The 17,801-nt window shown below is 41.2% G+C and overlaps 1 protein-coding gene across 1 annotated transcript in view; it reads left to right on the top strand.

The window, feature by feature from the left end:
- Positions 1 to 1,771: 1,771 nt before the first annotated feature.
- LOC125242067 (ring canal kelch homolog) overlaps positions 1,772 to 17,801 on the top strand; it is a 78,954-nt gene continuing 62,924 nt past the window's right edge. The window contains exon 1 of the mRNA XM_048150769.1: positions 1,772 to 2,335. Coding sequence (XP_048006726.1) covers positions 1,772 to 2,335 — 564 coding nt within the window. The remainder of the gene's footprint in view (positions 2,336 to 17,801) is intronic.

The raw sequence follows: 17,801 nt of genomic DNA, 5'->3' as shown, positions 1-17,801 counted from the left end.
AATCCTCTTAAATCAACAAAATAAATCCTCTTAAATCAATCAAATAAATAGCTTACTTGAAATAGAAAAATAATACCAGACCTACTACTTACAAACAAAATACTTACTTACACAACCACAAAATTAAAAGTTTGAAAAAACCCCCGACCGCGACTTAGCAGACCGATTTTCATGAAACATGGCTAAAAACACTCCCGACTAACTCAGCATCCGACAAAAAAAATCTAAATCGGTTCATCCGTTTGGGAGCTACGATGCCACAGATAGACACACAGACAGACAGACAGACAGACAGACACGTCAAACTTATAACACCCCGTCGTTTTCGCGTCGGGGGTTAAAAACAGACGGCCTTACCGCTAAAAAACGATCTCGACGAGTAAACCTATAGTATTCGATGACGTTATTAATTTAATTTATTGGTCAACCATTTCGGCCAAGAAACATCGTTAACCATGTTTGCCAAAACTTTATTGCCGAATAAATTATTTTCTACGGAACTAATGACACATCTCATATAGGTTTCACATATGTATTATTCAATTTCGTACTTGTTTACTATAATTAAGTCGTAAATCTCAATGAATAATTAAATTTCAGCTGTGTTTGAGTTGAGGATAACATTACTTAACTAAAACGTTATAAATGCAATTTAGAAACGGGGTTCCCCAATTAGCGTAAGTTGTTAACAAAAATTAACTCACTTCCAGTTTTGTGACGATAATTAAGTATGAAATTTCAATAAAAATTTTGTTTAAGCGATAATCTACATTCAAAAATGCGAAAAAAGCAAATTTTCAGACAGATTTTATGCTTGGTTGTCGTCACAAAATTGACAGCGTGTTAATTTATTGTTAACAACTTATACGCTATAATTGGGGGGACCCACATCAGCCCATAGACAAGACCATGAGAGCGTTTCACATTATCCGACCCGGTATTGGATGTAGGAAACTAGGAAAGATGTAAAATGTAAGATTTAAATGATGTTATACGTCTTTTTCTACGCATACAATAAATCGTTATTACTAAATTTATGTAGGCAACCCAAGAACGAAAATTTAATAATGCCAATGCATGGCGCTTTATATGTGCTCGCTGCGCTTTCCACAATCCGATATCGGATGAATCATTTTAGCCATGTCGGATACCCCTGACAGCTATCAGAGTACAGTATGGTTTTGTGTAGAAAAGTTATTCTATTGTTATTCAGGATGTCATATTTTTTAAGTGCGTCGTATCACCCGCTACTATTGAGCCGGGGTTTGAACCTGCGATCTCCGGATTAAAAGGAGCACTCGTAAAACTAGCCGCCATAAAGCTAGAATGAATTACTAGCATAGTGACCGTGTCATTGTATGGAGATTTTAACAGCTCTGGCAGCAAGCCAACCACTGGTGAAATAATAAAACGAAAACGAAAAATACTCATTTCTCATATTGGGAATAAAGTTACGACTTTTATCTCTGCGGTAGATTAATATTCTGATCCGACCGGTTTTCTTTAAATCTTTTCGAGATTTTAGTTCCTTGGTTATATCTTAAAATAACTATAAATCCCTGGTGCCGTAGCTGAATGGCATTTCTGCGACGCGCAACGAAAACGAAACGCCGCGAAAGTAAGTCTGGCTCTGTCGCGCCAATACGCAAGAGCGATAGAGATAGATTATCTACGAGCGTTTCGTTTCGTGAGCGTTTCGTGAGCGTTTGTGCCATTCGGCTACGCACCCTGAGCTTCTAGTACGATAATTAAAAGCATAAAGGTCACTGGTATGGAAGCCACAATCCTTCACAACTGCGAAACATCGGCTCCCTTCGACGTACGCCGTGGCGTTCGTCAAGGTTGTGTACTGGCACCTACTCTCTTCGGAATATTCTTTTCTGTACTCTTGAAGGTTGCTTTTGGAGATGATCTACAGGGGATACACCTGTATACAAGAGCCGATGGTCAGATGTACAATCTTGCTAGGCTTAAGTCCAAACGACATAGAAAGGACTTTTTTGTAGATAGCCTTCTCTTTGCTGATGACGCTGCTTTCGTCGCTCACAGTGAGTCTCAACTGCAGACCATCATGGACAAATTTCAAAAAGCGTGCGACCTCTTTTCCATGTCGGTTAATGCCAAGAAGACCGTCATACTAGCGCAAGGATGTTCAGAACAGCCAACTATCGTGCTTAACGGTGCACCTCTAGAGGTGATCAGCAAGTTTTGCTACCTTGGCTCGCTTGTGTCGTGCAATCTTTCGCTTGACGCGGAGATCGACTCCCGCATCGGCAAAGCGGCCACAACGTTCGGGAGGCTCCGTACAAGGGCTTGGGACAATAAACATCTCACGGTAAAAACGAAAATGCTCATTTACCAAGCATGTGTCCTAAGTACACTTCTGTACGGAGCGGAAACTTGGACATCGTACGCAAAACAAGAACGCCGGCTGTTCTCCTTTCACATGCGCTGTGTGCGGAGCATACTGGGCATCACATGGAAGGATCGCGTGACAAACGAGTCTGTTCTAGCCGAGGCACAGCTTCCTAGTATCACAGCCATACTAAAGAAGAGGCGACTGAGGTGGCTCGGGCATGTGTATCGAATGGAGCAGACTCGTTTACCACGTCAAATCCTGCTGGGATAGGTTGCAGATGCAAAGAGACCGGTCGGACGGCCAAAGCTGCGCTTTAAAGATTGCGTGAAGCGTGACATGGTCACATTTGATATTCCATGCAACCAGTGGCAGCGGCTGGCCGAAGACCAACCCACGTGGCGCCGTGTTGTCCATGACGGTCAATCCAAGCACGACAACGCCTGGTTCTCCTCCTTGAATGATAAACGCATGAGGCGTCACGAGCAGGCCTCTAACCCCCGCCCATCTGGGGGAGCATACACCTGTCGTGTGTGCGGACGAGGGATCCTCTCTCGAATTGGGCTATACAGCCACGAACGTAAGTGTCGCAAGGATGCTGCTTGAATCATCTGTTATAGATGCAAAGGCCTGTTATTATTATTAAAGGTCACTATTATTACTATCATTAATTGTATGAAGAAAACTTGTCCAAACGCTTACACACAAGAGCTAAAATAGTACATTATGATACAAGTGCGAAAAAAAAGGAAGTTTGAAACGAGGGAGTGTTTTAAATCGACACGAGTTACGAATTTCCTTTTCGCACGTGTATCGTACGACGTTTTTCAGTACAGGTGGCCCTCCGAAGTTACGACCTGGCATATAATGAACCACTTCTCGCACTAGTGCGTAAAAAAAACACCATCTGTTCTGAAAATGTATTTTGAAACATATTTAAAGTGAAATAAAACTATGGACACGGATTAAATCGCGTATAATAATAATAATAATAAGGTGGGAGGAAACCGACCCTCGTGTGTCTGACGTGCGGCTGCCGGATGCTACTGCCATGTCTGATTTCTGGCGTAGCATCTAGTCGGTGCCCGTCGAACACACGGAGGGTGAGTGGATGACCGTTGTCGAACGCGAGTGCGAGAGCATCGAGCCTATGGGGGCTATCACCATCAGCCCCGACGACGTAAGTTGTGCTACCCGTACGGCCCAGAACTGGAAAAGTCCTGGACCGGACGGATTGCACAACTTCTGGCTAAAATGGTTTCGATGCTCGCACTCGCGTTTGGCAACGCAATTTCAACAAGCCCTCGATCTTGGTTCTCTCCCACCTTCCCTAACAACTGGTGTTACTTTCCTGCTCTATAAGTCCGGTAGTACCACGGAAGCAAAAAACTACAGACCCATCACGTGCTTGCCTACACTTTACAAGCTCCTTACATCCATTTTGAGAGCAAAAATTAACGCGCATATTGTCGCTAACAACATTCTGGCTCCCGCTCAAAATGGATGTAGGGTTGGGTCCCGTGGTACTAAAGAGCTCCTCCTCATAGACATGACCATCTGCCAACAAGTTCGACGGAACAAGGGGGCCATTTCGGCCGCTTGGATTGACTATAAGAAGGCCTATGATTCGGTGCCTCATTCATGGCTGAGAAGGGTATTGGAGCTGTATAAACTTGATGCAGCTTTAATATCCTTCCTGGCTGCATGTATGAGGCAGTGGACCACAGTCCTTCGTCAACCAGGAGGCAGGGATGGCTCCCCTGGCCCGCAGGACTTCATAAGGATTGAGCGAGGAATATTCCAGGGTGACAGTTTGAGTCCATTATGGTTCTGCCTAGCTCTGAATCCCCTCAGCAAGCTGCTGAAGGATTCTGGGCTAGGTTGCCGGCTTCGGAGAGAGGGTGAAGTCATCTCTCACCTTCTGTACATGGACGATCTCAAACTATTTGCACCGAACACCCAAGACCTGATGGTGCTATTGAAAACCACAGAAGTTTTCAGCACCGCCATCAGAATGGAGTTTGGTGTCGATAAGTGTGCGGTCATGCATGTGCAGCGGGGGAGGTTGTAAATTCAGAAAATTTACAACTTTCTGAGACGATGTCGTTCAGATCTATCTCTGAATCAGAAACCTATAAGTACCTTGGTATGTCACAGTCGTTGGGTATTGAGGATGTTGGCATTAGACGGTCGGTGAAGGAGCGCTTTTTCAGTCGGCTGACAAAAGTCCTTAACAGTCTTTTGTCAGGAGGCAACAAAGTGCGCGCCTTTAACGCCTGGGTAATGCCTCTACTCATATACTCCTTTGGCATACTACGGTGGACCCAGACTGAGCTGGACGCCCTGGATCGGAGGGTCCGCTCACTGCTTACCACACACCGTATGTTACACCCGCGCTCGTCTGTTATGAGATTGTACATCCCACGGAAGTGCGGAGGTCGAGGCTTCCTAAACGCCAAAGATCTCCACAACCGTGAGGTGTACAATCTCAGGAATTACTTCCTTAACAACGAGTGCGGGATGCATCGTGATGTGGTGGCAGTGGACGGAAACCTCACGCCGCTCTCCTTGGCGAAACAGAACTGGCGCAAACCTGTGGTACTAAGTACTGCGGACCGCAAGGCGGTATGGGAGAGCAAGCAGCTACACGGGCGGTTCTACAAGGCCCTCACGGGACCCGATGTAGATCTGCTCGCATCGGTGAACTGGTTACGATTCGGGGACCTCTTCGGAGAAACCGAGGGTTTTGCCTGTGCAATTGCGGACGAAGTTATGATGACGAACAACTACCGGAAATATATCCTGAAGGACGGTACGGTCGACATTTGTCGGGCATGCCGCCGTCCCGGAGAGTCACTCAGGCATATTATTTCCGGTTGTTCTCATCTTGCTAACGGCGAGTACTTGCACAGACATAATCTCGTAGCCAGGATTATTCACCAGCAACTTGCTCTTCAATACGGCCTTGTGGACCGCGAAGTACCGTACTACAAGTACTTACCTGCGCCAGTTCTCGAAAATGGTCGTGCCACGCTCTATTGGGATCGATCTATTATCACTGACAGGACTATTGTAGCCAATAAACCTGACATTGTGATAATAGATCGACTGCAACGCCGGGCAGTGCTCGTTGACATCACCATCCCCCATGATGAGAATCTCGTGAAAGCCGAGAAGGACAAGTCCAGTAAGTACCTAGACTTGGCTCACGAGATAACCGCCATGTGGGATGTTGAATCAACGATCATTGTTCCGATAGTCGTTTCAGCGAACGGTCTCATAGCGAAGAGTCTCGACCAACATCTTAAGAGACTCTCGCTAGGTGGCTGGATCAAGGGCCAGATGCAGAAGGCGGTGATCTTGGACACAGCGCGGATAGTTCGACGGTTCCTCTCTCTGCAGCCCTAACCACCGGCAGCTTGGGCCCTGCCCCGCTGCTGGCGGCACCCTAGGTTAGGTTTTTTATAATGTGTTTATATGTGTTTTATATTGTTTTGTATGTGTTTTTGTATTTTACTTTTATATTCATATTATAAACAGCCTAGCCTAAGAAAGAAAATAAATAAAGAGCCTTATAAATGACCGGGCTAAAGACCCGAGACTAATAATAATAATAATAATAATAATCATTTATTTCAGACCAGGTCCATATACATTTAAAATATACAAAAAATTCACAAAATTTACAAAACAAAACATGTGTTAGTAATTAGTAATAAATAATTATAGCAGCTATGGTTAGTAGATATAAAACAGGACAGGACATAACATAAAAGACACATTTATGTACAGTATATAGGCTTGCCTGTCAGTACATGAATCATATGGCAATGATTGATGTACTGACAGTCAAACCTTGACGCAAATACCCTCAGGAGGCCGCTAGAGCTGTCCCGCACCCTACGCGCCAGGGATGTGCACCGCTTCCGCATCGTGGTGTAGAAACAGTCTACTCTAGCATTAGCAAACATACCTGATGCACTGCAGTAGCGGGGCAGTCCCATCAGCATCCTGAAGGCATTGTTGTACTGTACACGGAGGGCGTTGTACTGTTTCTGGGTATAGGAGATCCACAGGCTGCTCGTGTAGAAAGTTGTACAGAAGGCTCTAAAGAGAGTTAACTTAACTTCAGCGGAGCAACGAGCAAACCTGCGGGCCACCATGTTTGCCCTAACAGACAACGCCCTTCGCTCTCGCTCAATATCAGCATCGTCCTTCAAGTCAGAGGTAACCACATGGCCAAGGTATTTAAAAGATTCTACCCTATTCAATGGAGTACCATACAAACGTATAGGAGGAACAGGTGGCAGGTCTTTACCTCTGACCTGAAAGACCATGCATTCGCTTTTTTTAACATTGTAGACGAGGCCGTGACTACGAGCAAATTGCTCACAGATGCCAAGCAACCGCCTCAGGCCACACGGAGAGGCACTCAACAGCACCATGTCGTCAGCGTAGCTTAAGTTGTTGAAACATACGTCGTCTATATGGCAGCCGACATGAGTGCTGCTGAGCTCCTCTATTAATGCATTTACATACAGGTTGAAGAGCTTGGGTGAGGAAATACCCCCCTGCCTCACCCCGCACTCCAACCTGTATGGATCTGAGTATGCGTTTGACCATCTCACCACGTTGACCTGGTTAACATACCAGAATTTAAAAATGTGGTAAAGTTCAGCAGGCATATTGATGCTTTTTAACTTTTGCCATAATATATCATAATTAACCAGGTCAAACGCTTTAGAGAGGTCAAGAAAACAAGCATACACAGCCGTGTTTCGATCCGTATAATACCTGACAGTCTGCTTCAAGCACAATATTGCCGTTTCGGTTGACAGCCCCGGCCTGAAACCGAATTGGTTGTGATGAAGAACCAGGTGTTTGTCAAGCTGAGTGCTAAGCAGACTGTCAAGTACCTTAGCAATCACCGTTGCTAAAGAAATTGGCCTGTAATTGGTCTTATCGCTAATATCGCCACCTTTATTTTTAACTATTGGCACAACTACAGTTTTCATGAGTGCATCCGGCAAGTAAGAATGGCTGATGCAGAGATTAAATAATAAGGCCAGTATTCTAGGAAGGTGTGAGCCAGCATGTCTAAGGTGTTCTATGCTAAGACCGTCGTGTCCAGGAGATTTTCCTCGAGCCATTGAGTTAATTACTGCATGAACGTCGCTGGCATCAAATTTAGCTTTAACTTCCTGTCCACGCGGCCATTCATCACCTTTTGTCGGCGATGCCACCAAAGGCGATGTTACGGTGAAATGAGACTTAAATATACTAGCAATACTGATATGATCGCTAACGCCATTTATACTTGCCGGAAGACTCGGCTTGCCATTTAGCCTCTTAGTTGATTTCCAAAAGCTACGAAAATCTTTATTTCTATGATGACTTGCCAATATGTCCATTTTAATTTGTTCGCTATGGTTTTGACACCACTTCAGGCGCTCTTTAAAAACATTACGACTATTTCGCATGTCATCATAGACATGTCCGGCTTTAGGTTTTCCATGCCATACCCATAACTTAAATTTATCTCTAGCCTCCAAGTGCACCGCGCGGACATGTTTGTTCCACCCAATCACTGTTGGTTTCTTTTTAAAGACACGTTTCAAAGTATAACTACTAGTGGCCGCGTCACTTAAGACCTTTATTATATTTACATACATTTCATCTATAAGGTTTTTATGCCTGTCATTATCACAACAACGGTCACAACAAATTTCAAAATCATTTGAGTAATCAATTTGGCTAAGCCTGTCATCACAAATTTTATTGTACATATCTACTTGTTCGGGTTTTCTTTCCCCCAAATAACCTTATTAGTGACAGATTTTAATTCGTAAAATAACTCTGAACCAATATTACCAACGTTACATTTAACACATAGAGGATAGTGGTCTGACCATATTACATCATATATAAAGCTAACATTTAAAATTGTTTTTGTAGCAAATTCCGTTGTCAGAATGTGATCTAGCCAGCGCTTAGACCCATTAGCCTCACTGATAAAACTGTAGGTATTTGATCCTAATCCTAACTTATCTATGTCAGCACAGGTCCACTTTTGTTCAGAACAAAACATCATCATTTCATTATAAAATAATTCGTCCGGGTGAGCGTTAAAGTCTCCTAGTATGTACGCCGAACGGACATCCTCATTAATAATAGTAGCACTCACCAGACTAAGACAATCCGTAAATTCCACTAAATTCGCCATTTTATCCGTAGGCATGTAAACACTGAACACAAGTATGGACTCACTAGGTAGGTTAATTTTTATGGCACTTACGCGCGCGTTATCACACTGTACGATAGACACATTGGGGAACGCACTCTTATTCCACAGTAGCGCAACTCCTCCATAAGGTCTACCATGAAGAATGCCGGCCGAAGTGTCAATCGCTGAGGTTCCAGTATATCCAAATCTTGTGTCTATTTCAGCCAAGTATTGTATATCGTCAGGCCGTAACCATGTTTCTTGCAAGGCGATGACAGATGAAGACTGGCATAATTGTCTTATCGTATCAACTGACCGCTTTACGTTCTTGCAGTTAAAACTAACTAACTGTATAACTGCACTGTCATTATCACATTGTTGGTTATATGTTTTTTCCATTTCGAATGTTATTTTGTGAGCCGTCAACAGATAACTTTCTGCTCGTAGTGCCTTGTTTAAAGTGCACAAATCGTTTAAATATTATACCCTGCGGCCATATGTTAGCATTCAGGAACAGTGACTCCTTGCTTTCCGATATAAAAAACATGAATGCATTATTAGACGGAGAGCTGGCAGGATTTTGGAGTAGGTCCTTGAGGCAACCTGGAAAGGTGCTCAGATGCTTCTCTGATCATAGCCAACATCAGGTCTGCAAGTCTGGCAGCTGGGGAGCGGGGCTTTATCGAGCTATGAATTTTTAAAGATTTAATTTTTTGAGGCCCAAAAAAGGTGTTTGAGGCAACCTGGAATTATTAAAAAGTGAAAATAGAGTTCCTCAGAAGTCGCATAGTATTTATGCCAGATCATTTGGCCGGGTCCTTCACCGTGCCAGAACGGTACAAAGTGGTAAAAAAATAATTCCAAAAAAGGTTCTTGAGGCAGTCTGTCATTTTTACCAGTGAAAGATGAGGGTCTAAATAGCCATGGAAAAATAATGCCATGACATGAGGTGGGGTCCGTACCCTGCTATTCGATCTTGAAAGTCAATTTTTTAGTTTTTCGTAAATAACTCGTAAACGGTGGCCCACAGCAAAAAAATATGTTAAACAGAAAATATCTACATAAAATTTCCTACAAGAAAGGTTATATACGTTTTTTCGATAGGATCAATATATAAATGGATAATTTAGTAAGAAAGTTTTTTTTAATCGATTACATGCTCCGTTTTTCGTTAATACCTCGTAAACGGTGGCCCACAGCAAAAAAATATGTTAAACAGAAAATATCTACATAAAATTTCCTATAAAAAAGGTTATATAACTTTTTCGCTAGGATCAATTTTTTAGTTGGAAAGTATTTTTAAATAGATATTTGAGCCGTTTTTTGTTGATAACTCAAAAACGGTGGCTCACAGCCAAAAATAATGTTAGACAGAATTAATCTACATAATATTTTCTACAAAAAAGGTTCTATAAGATTTTTCGCTAGGATCAATATTTTAGTTGGAAAGTATTTTTAAATAGATTTCATGGGCCGTTTTTTGTTAATAACTCGAAATCGGTGGCTCATAGCCAAAAATAATGTTATACAGAATTAATCTACATAATATTTCCTACAAGAAAGGTTCTATAACATTTTTCGCTAGAATCAATATTTTAGTTGGAAAGTATTTTTGAATAGATTTCATGGGCCGTTTTTTGTTAATAACTCGAAATCGGTGGCTCACAGCCAAAACTAATGTTTCACAGAATTAATCTTCATAATATTTCCTACAAGAAAGATTCTATAATATTTTTCGCTAGGATCAATATTTTAGTTGGAAAGTATTTTTCCAACTTCCCGGACCGCCGGCGAGTCGATCAGGGACGCTCCGGGCCTTAGGCCCTACGCGGAGCTCGGCCTTCGGCCTTCGCTCGGCTCGAAGCTCCACCGTCGGGCCTTCGGCCCGCCGGTTACGCTTGTTTAAGACACTTTTGTAAGGAAATTGTATGGGAGCACTTTATGCCCGCAGTGAAATTACTTGGATTTGGCCCGGGTGGGAGCCTAAAGGTGAGCTCCGTTCCTGCGGCCCTCCGCGGGGTCGGCCTTCGGCCTCCCACCCTGAAGCTCGCCCTTCGGGTTCGCGAAAATACTTGAAAAATTTATTTTGCCATAACGGCGGCCATCTTGGATTTTCGAAAAAATTTTTTTGACATTTGTATTCTAGGGGCCCATACAGCCGCATGCAAAATTTCAGCACGCTCGGACCAACTTGAAAAAAAAAAGTCGGCCATTTTGAATTTTTTGATGCAACTTTTTTCTACTCGGGCTCCTGTATGACATTTGATCGAGCACCCCCCGGCTATCTCTTACGGTTTAAAAGTTGCCATACAAAAAGTGGAAATTTTTTCACATTTGTAGCATTTTTCAAAAATTTTTTATATCATTCTAATCTAGACCCTAGAGAGATTCTATGACCAAAATTTGAGCACTCTAGGATAAACTTGAAAAATCTACAAAAAAAAGTCGGCCATTTTGAAAAAAAAAATGGCGGCCTCAAAAACTGCCCAGGGTCTTCTATGACATTTGGTCGAGCACCCCCCAATATCTCCCCCGTTTAGCCAGGCCGTCCAACATTTTTTGACCCAAGAGTCGCAGACCAGATTCCATATTTTTTCCACACGTCTCCCCGCTCCCTCTATACAAAGACACTTCGACCGTCGAAATCGGTTTAGCCGTTCTCCAGATATAGGGAGAGGTTAGAAATCAGTGGGGTTGCAGCTATATATAAGACCGTATGCCTGTTTGCCACCCACGGGATCAAGATTTGTTAAGTCGCAGTATACAGCATTTCTAATATAAGAATAAAAGAAACCGCTCCTTATCTCCCCAAAAGGTTTCATTGAGCCAAAAAGATCCATCTTCCAGTATACACACACAATTAAATAAGAAAAATAAAACTTCTATGGCTAATGAAAAACAACGGGGACCCCCAGATAACAATGTTGTAAAGCCAGGCATACTAAATTTTCTGGTAAATAAAAACTCTACCGCTCCCTCCTAGCAACTAGCCACCCCTTCTCAAGCACCAAATCAAGCGCTAAAACAAACGAAACAACATCTCCCACGCCGGCTGGTCACCGAGGGAGATTACGACCAAAACCCTCCAGAGAAAACCGACTCTAACAAGCTCTACATCGCAACGTATAATGTAAGAACGCTATCCACGTACGAGAAACTAATACAATTATGGGACGCAATAAAAAACATAAATTTCGATATAATGGGTATCTGTGAGGTCAGAAGAACAGGCTGTGTAATAGAAGAATATAACGAATTTATCCTCTGCACGATGGGTACCACACCTGGACAATATGGCGTTGGCTTTATCATAAAGAAATCGCTCAAAAGCTCCATACAAAGCTTTACAGGACTAACTGAACGAGTTGCTCTATTAAAAATGAAAATTGGAAATCTAGAACTTGACATTATTCAAGTCTACGCGCCAACTGAATCGGCAAGAGACGAAGAAATACGACTTTTTTATGACACAATCTACGAGGCATTGAAATCAACAGGAAAACATGTAATTATAATGGGAGACTTCAACGCTAAAATTGGCCAACCAAAGCTCGAAGAATACCTAATAACAAAACAACACGGATATGGATCAAGAAATCATAGAGGCGATGAGTTACTTCAGTTCGCGTCGGAAAACAAATTCGCTATATTGAATACTTTCTTTAAGAAGAGAAAAAATCGAAAATGGACGTGGCAGTCCCCAGATGGAAATACAAAAAACGAAATAGACTACATCTTATCAAATAGACCAAAATGGTTTCTAAACGTCGAGGTTATTAACACTGCTTATCCGTCGGACCATAGATTAGTCAGAGGTACGGTAAAACTCGAGCATAACAAAAATAGTAGAATCAATTATAACCGTCTACCCAAAAGCTCATTAAAAACCGAGACAGAAATAAATACATACATAGAGTCGTTAGAACATGCTACATCCGACCTCTATGACTATGATGCCAACACGACAGTACAAGAATACCACGACAGGATTGTAAACGCCATCGAACGAAGCCTTGAAAAAGCACACAAAGCAAGGAAACAGGCACCCATTAACTCTAACTCTATCATTACAGACCGTACAAAATTATTAATAAAACGCAGGCAAGAATTACAAAATACCAAGCCAAAAACATCACTGATTAAGAAAGAATTAAGCGCACTCTATAAGCTCACCAGAACATATATAAGAAAAGATTATAAAACACATAGAGAGAAAATTATTTCAAAACATCTTGCTCAATCAGGCAGTATCAAAAAAGCGTATAAAGAACTGACAACCCACAAAAACTGGATAGAGGGTGTCAAATCCTGTGGAAAAACAACTCAAAAAAGAAGCGACATTTTAATGGTAGCAAGCAACTTTTATAAAGAACTCTACAAAGAAAAAATGCCCCCGAATGACCATGTTTCTGCACCGGACTTAAACCACAATACAGACGCTATAGAAGAGATCAACGAAATAGAGGTGATCCAACAAATTAAGAGATTAAAACTAGAAAAGAGTCCCGGACCTGACCGAATACCCAACGAGGCAATCAAACACGCTGTAACGTATCTAGCTCACCCGCTTGCACATCTTTTTAATATGGTAATAAAATCAGCTCAAACACCTAAACAATGGTCAGAGTCGAATATCATTCTTTTATACAAAAAGGGCGACCCTGAAGACATTGTAAATTATAGACCCATAAGTTTACTTCCCAGCTTGTACAAACTCTTTTCCTCAATAATTGATAAGAGAATAAGCAAATCAATAGAAAAGAATCAACCAATTGAACAGGCTGGTTTTAGAAGCGGGTTCTCTACTATAGACCATGTTCACACAGTAGAGCTTCTTATAGAAAAATATCAAGAGTTCCGAAGACCATTATATATCGCTTTTATAGATTATCAAAAAGCTTTCGATACCTTGTCACACTCGTCTATATGGGAATCACTAAAATCTCAACACGTAGAGTCACAATATATTGAAGTTTTAAAACACCTGTACAGAAATAGTATAAGTAGAGTGCACTTAGAGACGACCGGCCCGCCCATACAAATTGAAAGGGGCGTGAGACAGGGCGATCCAATATCTCCAAAGCTATTTATTGCAGTGCTGGAATCAATAATGAGAAAACTGAACTGGACTCAAATGGGAATAAGAATAAATGGTAAATACCTACACCACCTCAGATTCGCTGACGACATCCTGCTTGTCTCTGAACGGTTCTCGGAAATAGACTACATGATACGAACCTTACAGATAGCTAGCAGAGAGACAGGGCTTGAAATCAATTTCAATAAAACAAAAATCATGACAAATAGTAGCAAAATCCCACTTATTATCGAAGGTATTGAAATAGAGTACGTAAAGGAATTTATATACCTTGGAAAACAAATATCTTTTGATAAAAGCAACTATGAACACGAAGTGGAGAGAAGAACAAAGATTACGTGGAATAAATTTTGGAGTCATAAACAAGTACTCAAGAGTAAAACTTTACCAATCACCTTTAAAAAGAAGATAATGGATTCTTGTCTGCTTCCGTCTCTCACATATGGCGCACAAACTTGGAAATTCTCAAATTATGTAAAGAAAAAAATAACAAATTGTCAGAGAAGCATGGAACGCAGTATCACAAACATAAAGAAAATACAAAAAATTAGACACACACATATAAGAGAGAAAACAAATGTTATAGACGCACTAGATTACGCAAGAAAGTTAAAGTGGAAGTGGGCAGGCCATGTCGCAAGGATGGCTGACAAGAGATGGACGAAACAAATAACTCTATGGCCCGGACCAATGGGCAAACGCAGAGATGGAAGGCCTTGCATGCGGTGGTCTGAGGACATTATAAAAATTGCTGGCTCAAATTGGACTCTACCAGCGCAAGACAGATCCAACTGGCACTCTCTGGAGGAGGCCTTTACCCGAGAAGGGGTTCTTGCTACGTAGAAATAGGAATATACTTAGTTTTAGATTTATTATTAAATTGGAATTTATAAAAATAATGACATGACATATTAACAATTTTTATTCTAAGTAATGCATGTATATTCTTTTAAATGACACTGTATTGACATTCCGTTGATTGATGAGCAAGAAATAAAAGGCTTTTTTATTTATTTATACAGCATTTCTCGGAACTAGCTACTTACGAAAGCAAGGAGCGCCGGACGATCGAACACAAGTCCGTTGTCTACGAGCGCTCGGCGCAGACTGAGCGGAGTGAGCGGGCCCGTATCAACACAGTGTATTTTATTCGAATTTCAGGTGCTTTAAAAAAATGACTGTCGACAGAAAGGTATGTCCTATATGTATAATTTTTTTCTTATATGTCAACAAGAAGTTCGAGTTTAGGATAATATTATTTAAGAGTTACAATAAATGCAGGAATCGCAGGAAAAATACATAATGTAAACCTCTTTTTATCGAAAAAATGGGGAAGATACGGAAGGTTATTTATCCACCATTTCAAATAAATCTTAAAATGTCAAACTATGATTACCTCGTACAGCACGGGGAGCATGGTCGCGCGATAGATTTTATCGTCTATCGCGCGACCATGCTTCCCATACTGGATATTATAACAAATAGGATTGTGATCATTTATTACCCCAAATAACATATTTAACAGCACAATCACGATTCTAAACGAGTGATCCCACTACGAAATTTGAAAACGTGTACCGAAAAAACTGATTTCTTTTAAGTATAAAAAGACATATTTTAAAATATTATATTATGATTAACTAGCTTAAGATATGTTCTTTTAGGAACATTATCAGTTTTTAGGGTTCCGTAGTCAACTAGGAACCCTTATAGTTTCGCCATGTCTGTCTGTCCGTCCGTCCGTCCGCCCGTCCGTCCGCGGATAATCTCAGTAACCGTAAGCACTAGAAAGCTGAAATTTGGTACCAATATGTATATCAATCACGCTAACAAAGTGCAAAAATAAAAAATGGAAAAAAATGTTTTATTAGGGTACCCCCTACATATAAAGTGGGGGCTGATATTTTTTCATTCCAACCCCAACGTGTGATATATCGTTGGATAGGTATTTAATCTATAAAATGAATAAGGGTTTACTAAGATCGTTTTTTGATAATATTAATATTTTCGGAAATAATCGCTCCTAAAGGAAAAAAAGTGCGTCCCCCCTCTAACTTTTGAACCATATGTTTAAAAAATATGAAAAAAATCACAAAAGTAGAACTTTATAAAGACTTTCTAGGAAAATTGTTTTGAACTTGATAGGTTCAGTAGTTTTTGAGAAAAATACGAAAAACTACGGAACCCTACACTGAGCGTGGCCCGACACGCTCTTGGCCGGTTTTTTTTTATAGTTTTGAATGAAAAATGTTACATTTTGCAAAAACCGCTCTTCTTTAGGAATAAGGCCTCTTAACCTTAGTTGATTCCGTTTCGCGCTACTTAGATAGAGGGATGCAGGTGGACGTGCTGTACTTTGATTTCAAAAAAGCCTTTGATCGCGTAGATAACGACGTACTCTTAAGCAAATTATGCAGAATTGGTTTCTCGCCTAAACTGCTTTGCCTTTTTGCTAGTTATCTACGTGATAGACGGCAATATGTGCAGCACGGATGCTTTGTGTCGAGTGCCTACCCCACCCGTTCCGGGGTCAGTCAGGGCTCTATTCTGGGTCCTCTGCTCTTTGGTGTTATGGTCAATGATCTGGCCTTGGTGCCTAAGCATGCGCAATGCCTACTCTATGCTGACGACCTGAAACTAATTTTCAGGGTCCAGGAAGATTCTGACTTACAATCTTTACGTGATATTGATCGGGTTTATGAATTAAGTCTTGTAAACAAACTTCTGAAACTTCAGTTCAATGTTGACAACTGTGCGGTTATTACTTTTTGTAAAGCGCGTAGTCCCCTGTGTAGGCAGTATCTCCTGGGGTGGAAACCCATCGCCCGTGTCACATCGATACGGGACTTGAGGGTTGTTTTAGATTCCCACCTTAACTTTCATGAGCACATGACAATGCTTGCTGCAGACTGTTACCGCAGGCTTGGGTTTGTTGTCCGCAACGCCAAAGAATTTGACAATCCCAGGGACATAAAGCTTCTTTATACTGCCCTCGTGAGAAGTAAGCTTGAGACAGCCTCAGCCGTTTGGAATCCCCATGAAGCGCTCTACATCCTGCTGCTCGAAAAGGTCCAAAAATATTTTTGCGTTTCTTTTATAAAAAAATGTACGGGTATTACCGATTCTTGTACCCAACAAAATTCCTTTTGGGGACGTTGGGTTTCTTCTCGTTAGAAGTTAGGCGTAATGTCGTGCTGATGTCTGTTGCATGTGGTATTTTGAAGGGGGAGTCAGATTGCCCGGTTTTAGTATCCCAGCTGGTCCGTCTATTTGTTCCCTCTGTGACGAAATATGCTTTTCGTGAATGTAGGCACCCCCTACTGGTGGTGCCGGCCGCTCGAACCGTGTTTTGCCGCAAGTGACCGCTAGTTCGTGCACTGTAAATAGTGAATGAGTTTTTAGACGTGGCACCTAATGTTGATATTCTTGCGAGCAGATGGGCGTTTATACGTGACGAATGCATGAGGTTTTGTGTGGGATTGGATGCTAGGCCTTCATCTGTTATTTATTAGTTATGTTATGGTATGTAATGTTTTGATTTTGCTGTTTATTTAATATTTAATTTTGTGCTACTTGTTGTAATGTTTATGTAAAATTCACGGTGCTTTAGTTTTGTATACTGTCATACTGTGTAATTTTCTTTGTGTAAATAAATAAAATAAATAAATCTATTTAAATATTATTGATCCTAGCGAAAAAACGTACAAAACTTTTATTGTAGCAAATTTTATGTTTGTTATTCCCGTTGAAGATTGATTTAGCTGTGGACCACCGTTTTCGAGTTATTTGCAAAAAACGGCTCGTGTAATCTATTTAAAATACTGTCCTACTAAAATATTGATCCTAACGAAAAATCTTACATAACATTTTTATATTAAAGGAAAAAATGGAAAAATTTACGCTTCCGGCGGGACTTGAACCCGCACCATTTTTGCAATCCGTGCAATGCTCTTACCAATTGAGCTACGGAAGCCACGCCGGACTTCGCAAATCTTTCCATGCCTTTCCTTTTTTACACGTCTTAGGGTGACGTATAAAAATGTTTAGAATCGTTAGCAGACGTTTCTGCTTAATAAAAAAAAATTAATCTTACATAACGTTTCTTGTAGCAAATATTATATAGA

This window comes from Leguminivora glycinivorella, unplaced genomic scaffold, assembly GCF_023078275.1.
Source record: "Leguminivora glycinivorella isolate SPB_JAAS2020 unplaced genomic scaffold, LegGlyc_1.1 Scaffold6, whole genome shotgun sequence".
NCBI lineage: Eukaryota > Metazoa > Arthropoda > Insecta > Lepidoptera > Tortricidae > Leguminivora > Leguminivora glycinivorella.
The sequence above is the reverse complement of the archived record's forward strand: the minus strand, read 5'-3'. Positions and strand labels throughout refer to the sequence as shown.